We start from the raw sequence: 12,852 nt of genomic DNA, 5'->3' as shown, positions 1-12,852 counted from the left end.
TGTAGGTGGTGGTGCCAACACTTGAAATCCAATCCAAGCCCGTCTGGTTGCAATGTATAGATAGGGTTTAGGCTTTTCTCAAATATAATTTCTATGTTTTCCCTTTGCTTAGATAAAAAATTCTATTTCTCTTTTTCTATAAATGTATTCATTGGTTTATTTAACCAACCAATATTTATTGAGATGTTTCGGCAGTCGAATCAGAAGGGTTGGTGACTAATTAAAGGCAGGTGGTGATGGAAAGACTATTAAAAATTGTTCCAAGATTTTTAAGGCTGGGTACCTGGCTATGTTGAAGAACTACTGACTGGAATGGAGGGTATATGAAAAACATAGATTTGGGGGCAATAATTACGTATTCATTCTGTTTTGAATCCCGGTGATTTTGAAGTGCCATCCAATATGTGCATGAAGCCAATTCTAAAATGATGTTAAGAAAGAGGTTTGTTTATTTTGCTGGGTTTTCTCTATGCCTCATGCAAATACTCTGTTTTGCCTTGGTTTTTCAGATCTATCTCTCCACGTTCAGTGAGTAGATCTCCTATACGCATGTCTCCTGCACGGATGTCCCCTGCACGGATGTCCCCCGCACGGATGTCCCCTGCAAGGATGTCCCCTGGACGTAGGCTAGAGGAAACAGATGAGTCACAACTTGAGAGACTGTATAAGCCAGTCTTTGTGTTAAAGCCTGCTTCTTTCAAATGTTTAGAAGGGCAAACAGCCAGATTTGACTTAAAGGTCGTTGGTAGACCTATGCCAGAGACCTTCTGGTTTCATGATGGTATGTATGATAAGTTTTTACTTACAAGTCATTAAACACAAAATTAAGTTTATATGTGTCTACAACACTTTCAAAGCAATTATTTCTAATACATGTTTTCTTTTTTACTTAATTTTTTTATAGGCCAGCAAATTGTCAATGATTATACCCACAAAGTAGTCATTAAAGAAGATGGTACCCAATCACTGATTATTGTCCCTGCAATGCCCAGTGATTCTGGTGAATGGACTGTCATTGCCCAAAACAGGGCAGGAAAATCTTCGATTTCAGTGATTTTAACTGTGGAAGGTATTTGCTCTTAAAAAAGAAACTACCTTATCACTTGGGCTTTAAACAAGTATTTCAGTCCTAACTCACTCTGAATCAAAACCTTTTTCTTCCAGCTGTGGAACATCAGGTAAAACCAATGTTCGTAGAAAAACTAAAAAACCTCAATATAAAGGAAGGTTCTCGACTTGAAATGAAAGTCAGAGCTACGGGTAATCCCAACCCTGATATTGTATGGCTGAAAAACAGTGACATCATTGTACCTCATAAATATCCAAAAATCAGGTAAGTTTGCTTGAAAATAATAAAACTAAGCTCATTATACAAATCCAATAACCAAGGAAGCAATAACTATTCCTGTATTGATTTTTTTTCACTTTTTCTAGAATTGAAGGAACCAAGGGAGAAGCTGCCCTTAAAATTGATTCCACTGTCAGCCAGGATTCTGCCTGGTATACTGCAACTGCTATTAATAAGGCTGGCCGAGACACTACAAGATGCAAAGTGAACGTTGAAGTTGAGTTTGCAGAGCCTGAACCAGAGAGAAAATTAATCATCCCACGAGGGACCTACAGAGCAAAGGAGATTGCAGCCCCAGAACTGGAGCCCCTCCATCTGCGATATGGTCAGGAGCAATGGGAAGAGGGTGACCTCTATGATAAAGAGAAACAACAGAAACCATTTTTCAAGAAAAAACTCACTTCCTTAAGACTCAAGCGCTTTGGGCCTGCCCACTTCGAGTGTAGGCTAACACCAATTGGTGACCCAACGATGGTGGTGGAATGGCTCCATGATGGAAAGCCACTTGAAGCAGCCAACAGGCTCCGTATGATCAATGAGTTTGGGTATTGCAGCCTTGATTATGGAGTTGCATATTCCAGAGACAGTGGCATCATTACTTGCAGAGCTACTAACAAATATGGAACAGATCACACATCTGCCACACTTATTGTTAAAGATGAAAAAAGTCTCGTGGAAGAATCTCAGTTGCCTGAGGGGAGGAAAGGCTTACAGAGAATTGAAGAATTAGAGAGGATGGCTCACGAAGGTGCACTTACAGGTGTAACAACAGATCAAAAAGAGAAGCAAAAGCCAGACATCGTCTTATTCCCAGAGCCAGTAAGAGTACTCGAAGGGGAGACCGCTAGGTTCCGTTGCCGAGTGACAGGTTACCCTCAACCCAAAGTCAACTGGTACCTCAATGGACAGCTGATCCGCAAAAGCAAAAGGTTCAGAGTTCGCTATGATGGCATTCACTATTTGGACATCGTGGACTGCAAATCCTATGACACAGGGGAAGTCAAGGTCACTGCAGAAAATCCCGAAGGTGTGATAGAGCATAAAGTGAAACTTGAGATCCAACAGAGGGAAGATTTTAGGTCTGTCCTCAGGCGAGCCCCTGAACCAAAGCCCGAGTTTCACATACATGAACCTGGAAAACTTCAGTTTGAAGTACAGAAAGTAGATAGACCTGTTGATACCACTGACGCCAAGGAAGTTGTGAAGTTGAAAAGGGCTGAAAGAATTACCCATGAAAAAGTATCTGAAGAGTCTGAAGAGCTGCGCAGTAAATTCAAGCGCAGAACGGAGGAGGGATATTACGAAGCCATTACTGCTGTGGAGCTCAAGTCTCGTAAGAAGGATGAATCCTATGAAGAGCTCCTAAGGAAGACAAAAGATGAGCTTCTCCACTGGACCAAAGAATTAACTGAAGAGGAGAAGAAAGCCCTTGCTGAAGAAGGCAAGATCACTATTCCAACGTTTAAGCCTGATAAAATTGAACTGAGTCCTAGTATGGAGGCTCCTAAAATCTTTGAAAGAATCCAAAGCCAAACAGTGGGCCAAGGATCTGATGCACACTTCCGGGTCAGAGTGGTGGGAAAACCAGACCCTGAATGTGAATGGTACAAAAATGGGGTAAAGATCGAACGCTCTGACCGAATCTACTGGTACTGGCCTGAGGACAATGTTTGTGAACTGGTCATAAGAGATGTGACTGCCGAGGACTCTGCCAGCATCATGGTGAAAGCCATCAACATAGCCGGGGAAACCTCAAGCCATGCATTCTTACTTGTCCAAGGTAATTTGAAGTCTTCGGTTTGATGGATCTGTCTCTATTTATCCGTGACTATCCATTAGCGTATTTCTTTTCTTTTCTTTTCCCATTATTCAAATTGTGAATTTAATTTAATACAATGTCTTTTTCTCCCCCCTTTCCTTATAGCCAAGCAATCGATCATTTTCACACAGGAATTACAAGATGTTGTTGCTAAGGAAAAAGACACCATGGCAACCTTTGAATGTGAAACTTCAGAGCCATTTGTCAAAGTGAAGTGGTATAAAGATGGTGTGGAGGTTCATACGGGAGATAAATATAGGATGCACTCTGACAGAAAGGTTCACTTCCTCTCCGTACTGACAATTGACGCATCTGATGCTGAAGACTATAGCTGTGTACTCGTAGAAGATGAAAATGTAAAAACAACAGCAAAACTTATTGTCGAAGGTAGTAAATAATAATCTCACTATTTATTTCAGTTTTAAAGTCACCATTAGTATGTGATAAAATTAGCTTTGCAGTTTTCCTTTCATAAAATGAATTATTTGGGAATTGGATATAAGCTGCAGAGCAAGATTTCTAAATTTATACTAGCAATTAAAATATTGACAATTTGGATTTTTAAAAATCAAGGTTATTTTTATGTCTTGTTTTAAAAATTTTATATTGAAATAAAATTCTGTGCTTTAAAAAATAATTTAGGAGCACCGGGTGGCCTAGTCAGTTAAGCATTTGCCCTCGGCTCAGGTCATGATCCCAGGGTCCTGGGATTGAGCCCCACTTTGGGATCCCTGTTCAGTGGGGAGACTGCTTCTCCCTCTCCCTTTGCTCCTCACCCCCCTACTCTCTCTCTTTCTCTCAAATGAATAAAATCTTTAAAATAAATAAATGATTTAAATATCAAAATAACTTCTTTTTATTAAAAATTTATTTCTCAGTCCATCGACAGGTTGCTATTAGGAATACTCCTGATAGCATGGGAGACTTAAGAGATTTACAAGGAATTTTTTCTACCTTAAGTCTAGATGTGTACCTCTCCAGAGGAAGTAACTTCTCTTTATCTTATGCCTCAGGTGCAGTTGTTGAATTTGTGAAAGAACTTCAGGACATAGAAGTTCCAGAATCATTTTCGGGAGAGTTAGAGTGCGTTATATCCCCAGAAAATATAGAAGGCAAATGGTATCATAATGGTGTGGAGCTGAAGTCCAATGGCAAATACACAATTACATCTCGCCGTGGACGTCAGAATCTCACAGTTAAGGATGTGACCAAAGAGGACCAGGGAGAATACAGCTTTGTTGTCGATGGGAAAAAGACAACCTGTAAACTAAAGATGAGACGTAAGTCTGCCTGTTCCTTTTGGTCTGCAATGAATATCATCATGGCTTATTGATAAAGAAATGACCATAAAGTTCTTTTTTCTCCCTGTATTTCACAGCCCGCCCCATTGCTATCCTACAAGGACTTAGTGATCAAAAAGTCTGTGAAGGTGACATTGTCCAGCTTGAAGTGAAGGTCTCCTTGGAGAACGTGGAGGGTGTCTGGATGAAAGATGGCCAAGAAGTGCAGCCCAGTGACAGAGTTCACATTGTGATAGACAAACAGTCCCATATGCTGCTCATTGAAGACATGACTAAGGAGGATGCTGGAAATTACTCCTTCACCATTCCATCCCTTGGACTGTCAACCAGTGGGCGTGTCTCTGTCTACAGTGAGTGCAACTTACATATTTTTATGGGTAGAGTACCCTGTTAATGGGTAGAAAACTTTAATAAGCAGGCATGTAAAGCAAAATCCACTTTCATAAATCTTTTATTTATGTGTGTGGTTTTACAGGTGTGGATGTGATAACTCCTCTAAAGGATGTTAATGTGCTTGAGGGCACCAAGGCTGTGCTCGAATGTAAGGTCTCAGTCCCTGATGTGACTTCCGTTAAATGGTACTTAAATGATGAACAAATCAAGCCTGATGATCGCGTACAAGCCATTGTCAAAGGCACTAAGCAGCGACTAGTGATTAACAGGACCCACGCTTCAGATGAAGGACCTTACAAGCTGATGGTTGGGAGGGTTGAAACCAGCTGTGATCTCTCTGTGGAAAGTAAGGATTCTTCCATTTAAGTTATCAGTTTCTTAAGCCTTCTATTTTCCCAGTGTGATATTAACCAAGTGATTATTTTTTCCCCCAGAAATTAAAATTATCAGAGGTCTGCGTGACCTTACCTGTACAGAAACCCAAAATGTCGTCTTAGAAGTTGAGCTATCCCACTCAGGAATTGATGTTTTGTGGAATTTTAAGGGCAAGGAAATCAAACCCAGTTCTAAATATAAAATTGAAGCGCATGGAAAAATATATAAGTTGACAGTTCTAAATATGATGAAAGATGATGAAGGAGAATACACATTTTTTGCTGGAGAAAATATGACATCTGGAAAACTTACTGTGGCAGGTTGGTATATTTATCATTCAATCTAACTTCTTATGTGGGGAAGTCATTTTAATTTAAGAAATTGTGGCCCATTCCCTTTCAAATTCCCATCAGTTTTCACTTCATGCCTCTGCTTGTGCTGTTCTCAAAGCCAGTAGTTCCCTCAACACTGTCCCCACCGTGTTCTCCTAGGCAGACCTACCTCAGTTGCCATTTTCTTTGAAGCCTTCCTTCATTTTCCCATCTGTGTAAGTTCTTACTACTCCAATTATCAGATTATTTTCCGTGTGTCTCTTCCATGGCCCTTAGTACATACTTGTGTTATTGCCCCATTTCTTCTTCTCACACAAGAGTGCAAGCCCTCAGATCTGGAAATGCTTCATTCTTCTCTGTGTTCTCCAACATATTGTACATGATAGGTGATTAATAAGCAGTGGTTGAACTGAGCTTTGTTTAAACTTTCCTACTCTAAGGTGTATTTCTTTTTTTTTTTTAAATCACTCTTGTTTCTTTAACTTTTGTTTCCTTTGTTCCCTTCATATTTGTTTTATGAATCCAATGAACATTTTAAAATGTAAGTCAGTGTATCTGTGTATCTCTGTCTTATGAGATGAAGTAGACCATTCTCATTCAGCAGAAATCCCTTGCTCTAAAATGAAAAACCAAAAGCAGAAATCAACTGTCAAGAAAAAACTAGAAGTCATCATAAATGTGCTTGGTTCATTACAATATATTTATTGAGGAGTATGATATGACATGGGGATTAAATTGTAAAGTCCATGCGGGAATTGTGTATCCCATTTTATCTTATACGTTATTACATTATAATATTTCCTCAGATTTTTGACCATGAAAAAATACTTCTCAAACAAAACTTTAGGCCCTGCACTTTGACATGTCTAATATAAGTCACATTTTTAAATGTGTGGAAACAAGGAAAATCTATGAACATCTATGTGATTTCACTCAACACTTACTAAGGTCCTACCATAGGCAAGACACTGCTAGAAACACAGGACACAAAAATGAATAAGACATGATATTTTTTTCTTGAGAAATTCACAATTTAGAAAGGGACAGATACATTAGCAGCTAACTTGCTGAAGGAGTTATTTATTCTGCCAGTGGGTAGTGGCCAGGGAGGCAATATGGGGAAGTTTCATGAAAGAGAAGACACATGTCAAAACAGTGATTTTTGGGGGTGCCTGAGTGGCTCATTTGATTGAGTGGCTGACTCTTGATTTTGGCTTAGGTCATGATCTCAGTGTCCTGGGATCAAGCCCTGCATCAGGCTCTGTGCTCAGGCAGGAGTCTGCTTGAGGATTTCTCTCTCTCTCCCTCTGCCTCTACCCCACTCTTTCTCAAAGTAAATAAATTAATTTTTTTAAGAAAAATAGTGATTTTTTAGTATATAAGAATCTTTAATCTTATAGAAATATTGATGACTGAACATTTTCTTAGCACATCTTTTCCCAATCGAATATTAGATATATTTGCAACAAACAGTTCTTAGAAGATGTGAGTAGAATACTTTTGAAGGAGAAATTGAGTTAGAGGCCATCCAGGTGGTATTGTTCTCAAAATTCTCTATTAACGGTTGCTTTCTCTTTGCAAAGCCTTCCTGATTCCAGTGTTTCCCCTGGTTGTCAGTCATGCATACTAGAATAGGGATTTTTGTGATATATTCTCAATATGGATAAAGATAATTCTAGACATTTCATGATATTCAAAATCATGTTTTAAAATTTGATATTTTATATTTAATTGTTCAAGGATTTCTTTTTTGCATACTATTTTTTAAAGGACTCACACTTACACTTGTCTTGTTCCAAAGGGGGGGCCATCTCCAAGCCACTCACTGATCAGACGGTGGCTGAATCACAGGAAGCTATATTTGAATGTGAAGTTGCCAACCCAGATTCAGAAGGCGAATGGCTGAAGGATGGCAAACACCTACCACTGAGTAACAACATCCGGAGTGAATCTGATGGCCACAAAAGGAGACTTATCATCGCTGCCACCAAATTAGATGACATTGGAGAGTACACCTACAAGGTGGCCACCTCTAAAACATCTGCCAAACTCAAAGTTGAAGGTTTGTGCTATAATAACAGATGTATTTGTTCCACATCGTATTACATTCTTGATAGTCTCATTTTTAAAAAGTCAGACGTATAATCATTCTGGATGCCATAAATCTTCATTTCACAAAATTATTATAAACTCTCTCAACTTTCTGAGTCATCTACCACAAGGTGCAGAATTGCTTTTAGGATGTGTTTCTGTGAAGAAGCCATTTCTTTGGTTCTAGCTTGGAGAGGAACAGCCTAATTAGACACTCTCATTCTCCATTCCCCTCTTGCTCTTCTCCAGTCTTTTAAGCTATTCGTACGCAGCTTTGCAAAACTTCATCCCATTCTAGTATAGAAAAATCATGGTGTAGTGTGCATCTCAAACTGGATCCCAGGTATTCCTAAATAATCTCAAGGTGTCTTTTAAAACAGAGGTGATGCATAACTGCAACATTCTGATAACTGTTTTTTTGCAAGATGACCAGGTAATGATCTTATCCCAGGACTTCTTTTACTTGGCCGTACCATCTTTATTTCCTAAACCAATCATAAATTTGTCTTCAGCTGTCAAAATTAAGAAGACTCTGAAGAACCTCACAGTGACAGAGACGCAGGATGCTGTTTTCACGGTCGAGCTTACTCACCCTAATGTAAAAGGCGTCCAATGGATCAAAAATGGTGTCGTGCTGCAACCCAGTCACAAGTATGACATCTCAGTCAAAGGAACAGTTTACACTCTGAGGATTAAAAACTGTGCTGTTGTGGATGAATCTGTATATGGCTTCAAGCTTGGAAAGCTAGGAGCCAGTGCCCGACTGCACGTTGAAAGTGAGTTGATTTAGAACCATTTTACATGTAGCCAATGTATGGTTGCCCCTAAGTTAACCGTATCACTGAACTGCCTCAACTTTCCTTGTTAGCTGTCAAGATCATTAAAAAGCCGAAAGATGTGACCGCCTTGGAAAATGCCACCGTTGCCTTTGAAGTTAGTGTTTCCCATGACACTGTTCCAGTAAAATGGTTCCACAAGAATGTGGAGATTAAGCCAAGTGACAAGCACAGACTGGTCTCAGAAAGGAAGGTCCACAAGCTGATGCTGCAACATATTACCCCCTCGGATGCTGGGGAATATACTGCTGTGGTGGGGCAATTGGAATGCAAAGCTAAACTTTTTGTGGAGAGTAAGTATTAGCCCCTTTCAGTATTTCCCTGAGATGATCCCCATGGGCTCATCGGTTGGTTGGTTGGTTGGTCGGTCAGTTGGTTGGTTGGTTGGTTGGTTGGTTTCATCCATTTTTTTAAATAAAATATATTAACTGAAGTGCTTTTTGATTTTCCCAAGCATTACATATTACAAAAACCATGAAAAACATTGAGGTACCTGAGACCAAAGCTGCCTCCTTTGAGTGTGAGGTGTCCCACTTCAATGTCCCTTCCATGTGGCTGAAGAATGGTGTGGAGATTGAGATGAGTGAGAAGTTCAAGATAGTCGTGCAAGGGAAACTCCACCAGCTGATCATCATGAACACCAGCACAGAGGACTCAGCAGAATACACATTTGTTTGCGGCAATGACCAAGTCAGCGCTACCCTGAAAGTGACCCGTAAGTAAACAAACAAAAAAAAATATATAAAATATTTGGTAAACTCATTGTTATTACATATCCTACACGTTTCCTTCCTGACCAGTTAATCCACTCCAAAAGTTCTTGACTGAAACATCTACCGTGTGTTCACCCTAAGTTAGGCACTAGCATCTCCACCTGGATAAAATTTTCTGATTAGAGTTGCCTTGAAAAGCTACCTATAAAGATGCTATAGTATCTATCCCTAGCTCTCTCTGTTCCTCTGTCACATGGTATTGTCCCATAGAGGGTACCTGGAAGATAGCATAGCTCATATCCCAGAGCTATAATCACCTTTGCAGACAGACTAAACACATTCCGAGTTTTCACTCTGTGCTCGTTATGACTCACATCACACTAAGTCTCCTTGGGTGTATTTCCTTCCCCCCTTGCAGCAATCATGATTACATCCATGCTGAAGGACATCAATGCTGAAGAAAAAGACACAATTACCTTTGAGGTAACGGTGAACTATGAAGGCATCTCTTACAAATGGTTAAAGAATGGTGTGGAAATCAAATCAACTGACAGGTGCCAGATGAGAACCAAAAAGCTCACGCACTCCCTGAATATCAGGAACGTTCACTTCGGGGATGCAGCCGAGTACACCTTTGTAGCTGGAAAAGCTACATCAACAGCCACCCTTTATGTGGAAGGTATGGGGTCATAAATGTCTTATCCATACAACTAGATGTCAAACGCACCTTATAAAATATTAGTGCATTAATGAATGGAAAAATAAAATATGGTGTTTCTGTGTAATGAAATATTGTTAGCAATAAAAAGCAAATGCCAATACATGCTACCACATGGATGAACCTGAAAAAACTTTACGCTAAGTGAAAGAAGCTGGTCCCAAAGGACTGTGTCATGTCTGATTCCCTTTATAGGAAAGTTGGAATACACAGATCTATAGAGACCATAGATGGGTGCCTACATTGGAGGGTCTGGTGGGTGATGACTAAGGGTCGTATGGTTTTTTGGGGGTGACAAGGATATTCTAACATTGATAGTTATGGTTGTACAATTCTGACTACACTGAAAGCCCCTGAATTGTGAGTTATGTCTTAAAGCCATTAGGAAGATTAATTTTTGTACATGCTGTTTTCCAGCTCGCCATATAGAATTTCGAAAACACATTAAGGACATCAAGGTTCTTGAGAAGAAGCGAGCCATGTTTGAATGTGAAGTTTCTGAACCTGACATCACTGTTCAGTGGATGAAAGATGGCCAAGAGCTGCCAGCCGTGGATAGGTCAGTTGTGTTCCTTGGCTGTATTCCAGTAATTCCCAGTTTGCTTTGAGTCACCATTCATTAAACTTCCATTTCCATGTCATCCATAGAATAAAGATACAGAAAGAGAAATACGTCCACCGCCTCCTGATCCCATCCACCCGGATGTCTGATGCTGGGCAGTATGCAGTGGTGGCAGGAGGCAACATCTCCACCGCCAACCTTTATGTAGAGGGCAGAGATGTCCGCATCCGGAGTCTCAAAAGGGAGGTTCAGGTATTGTCTATGTGCTGAATGTGGGGAGACGTCATCAAGGGCTCATATTCCATAGTTTGAGATTTTAATTTTTAAACCTTAACATTTTCTAACCACAGTCTTCTAAAGAATGAAAACAGCTGATCCCTGCTGGCTTAGACTCTTAATCTGACATCAATTTAGTCACAGTTTTCCCTCACTTAGGGAAATAGTGTGTCCTTAGCAGCTGTCTGGATACTTTAATTAAAGCAGCTGTAGAAACTTTGCTGCCTCATAAATAGCCACCTGCTAAGCAGTCCAAACCAGGAAAGAGCTAAAATTTACACTGTGGTGCTTACACAGCAACTAGAACTCAGGGAAGGTAGGACAAGGTGGCGTTTTGTCATACGGCTTCTGTCATGGAGAAGCAGGGGTGTAGGGACTTGGTTGGGGATGCTTCTTCTGAGGTCCAGGAGGTAGACCAGTTGGAGCAAAGCTGGATTCCCAGCGGGGGTGCTGAGCTGGACAGCTTTGCCCTCTACCACTTGTGCAGAGCTTGTTTCACGAGTGCCTGTCTTCCCAAATGGTGGAATGCAGAGAACGTGTTAGGAGAAATATCCTTTGAATTCAGATTTACCCTATTGCTTATCTGAGGAGAACCAGGCATGACAGGCCTTAGGCCATAGTGAAAAAGCCTTCAGTGAGGACGCAGATGGCCTAAATATGTCTTCTGTCCTTTACTGCCCAATTCTGAGCCTTGATTTCCTCACTTTTAAAAATGAGGCTAATAGTTTCTACGTACCCCAGGAGGTTCTTGTTCATACCATAAGAAATCAAATTAAATAGTAGAAGAGCTTTGTCAAAAATGAAAAGCCCACAGATATAAGGTATTGTTATTGTGATTAGTTAAAAAGCAAGCATTTTAAGGATTCAAGTCAGTCTCTTTGAGGCGGCGTCTTTCCTCAGTGCAGGTGTCAGCAGGATTCTTTACAGAAGAAGTTAGGGCAGCATTTGTCTAAGGATATGCAGGACACATTAGAATGCACTTCACCCACATTATGTTTATATCATAATGTATAGTTTTGACATGCTTTTGAAATGAGCAGTTTTAGAAATAGGCTAAAACTGAAAGGAAAGCAGGACTTCAATTCTCTTTTTATGTTGCTCCATTGAAAGGTTATTGAGAAACAACGTGCTGTTGTTGAGTTTGAGGTCAACGAAGACGATGTTGATGCCCACTGGTATAAAGACGGCATTGAAATCAATTTCCAAGTTCAAGAACGACACCAGTATGTGGTGGAGAGAAGAATCCACCGGATGTTTATCTCTGAGACCAGGCATAGTGATGCCGGTGAATACACCTTTGTGGCAGGAAGGAACAGGAGTTCCGTTACTCTCTATGTCAATGGTAGGTAGAGATACCTGCATATTTTGTGGAACCAACTGGGATAATCCTCCCCTTTAAGTTCCTAAAGGGCTGATAGTTTCTGGGCAACTTCCGAAGAAGCCATGCTACTCGTATTGCAGCTACATTTATTTTCACATATCACCTGTGGTGAGGGGACGGCAGCTATTAAAATGACTGTAAGGATGTCATTTCCAGAAAGTGCCTAATGGCTAGACCCTCATTTAGTTATTCAACTCTATTGAATATCCACCGTCTGTCAACTATAATAGACCCTCAGTGGGTTTCTAGCTACAGCACTCAGCTGGTCAAGTTCTCCACCCTTGGAGCCAACTGCTTAGGTGCTAGTAGTGCTACCAAGCCCCAGGGCATTTGCAGCCTCTAGTGGGGAGTGCCCGGGGAAAATGCAGAAATCCTCTTTGAGACCCCAGGGGGCCTGGAGAGCCACAGATGCTGCGGAGCTAGGTTTTCTTTGCCTCGAGCCCAAGGACCAGAGGCTCTTTTTCCATACGCTACCACATCCTCAGAGGAGAGCCCTGAAAGCACCCACCTTCCTCATGGAAAGCTGAGAGCTGAATTTGAGGCTCCTCTAGAAATGAGATTAATCTATACGGTGAAGAAGGACTATTCATCCCTATTTGAATCTTGAGTCTACTCTGAATGAATACCTCAGAAACAGATTGAAGAACCCCAGGAATAATCTCAGGTTAACAAAAATGAGCCACATTGCCAACATCCCCTTAGACCCT

General features: G+C 40.7%; 1 protein-coding gene across 2 annotated transcripts in view; it reads left to right on the top strand.

The window, feature by feature from the left end:
* Positions 1-12,852, top strand: part of TTN (titin) — a 269,891-nt gene that overhangs the window by 29,417 nt on the left and 227,622 nt on the right. For both annotated transcript variants that reach the window (XM_032856015.1, XM_032856016.1), the window contains exons 25-41: positions 510-781; positions 905-1,069; positions 1,165-1,333; positions 1,435-3,128; positions 3,273-3,554; positions 4,181-4,447; positions 4,546-4,818; positions 4,944-5,207; positions 5,296-5,556; positions 7,370-7,630; positions 8,172-8,435; positions 8,528-8,788; positions 8,950-9,210; positions 9,627-9,887; positions 10,344-10,485; positions 10,575-10,740; positions 11,875-12,106. In XM_032856015.1, the coding sequence (XP_032711906.1) occupies positions 510-781; positions 905-1,069; positions 1,165-1,333; positions 1,435-3,128; positions 3,273-3,554; positions 4,181-4,447; positions 4,546-4,818; positions 4,944-5,207; positions 5,296-5,556; positions 7,370-7,630; positions 8,172-8,435; positions 8,528-8,788; positions 8,950-9,210; positions 9,627-9,887; positions 10,344-10,485; positions 10,575-10,740; positions 11,875-12,106 (5,495 nt within the window). The remainder of the gene's footprint in view (positions 1-509; positions 782-904; positions 1,070-1,164; positions 1,334-1,434; positions 3,129-3,272; positions 3,555-4,180; positions 4,448-4,545; positions 4,819-4,943; positions 5,208-5,295; positions 5,557-7,369; positions 7,631-8,171; positions 8,436-8,527; positions 8,789-8,949; positions 9,211-9,626; positions 9,888-10,343; positions 10,486-10,574; positions 10,741-11,874; positions 12,107-12,852) is intronic.

The sequence above is a fragment of the Lontra canadensis genome, unplaced genomic scaffold (assembly GCF_010015895.1).
Source record: "Lontra canadensis isolate GAN:19392208 unplaced genomic scaffold, GSC_riverotter_1.0 scaffold11, whole genome shotgun sequence".
In the NCBI taxonomy this organism is placed as follows: Eukaryota; Metazoa; Chordata; class Mammalia; order Carnivora; family Mustelidae; genus Lontra; species Lontra canadensis.
This window is presented reverse-complemented; position numbering and strand designations above follow the sequence as displayed.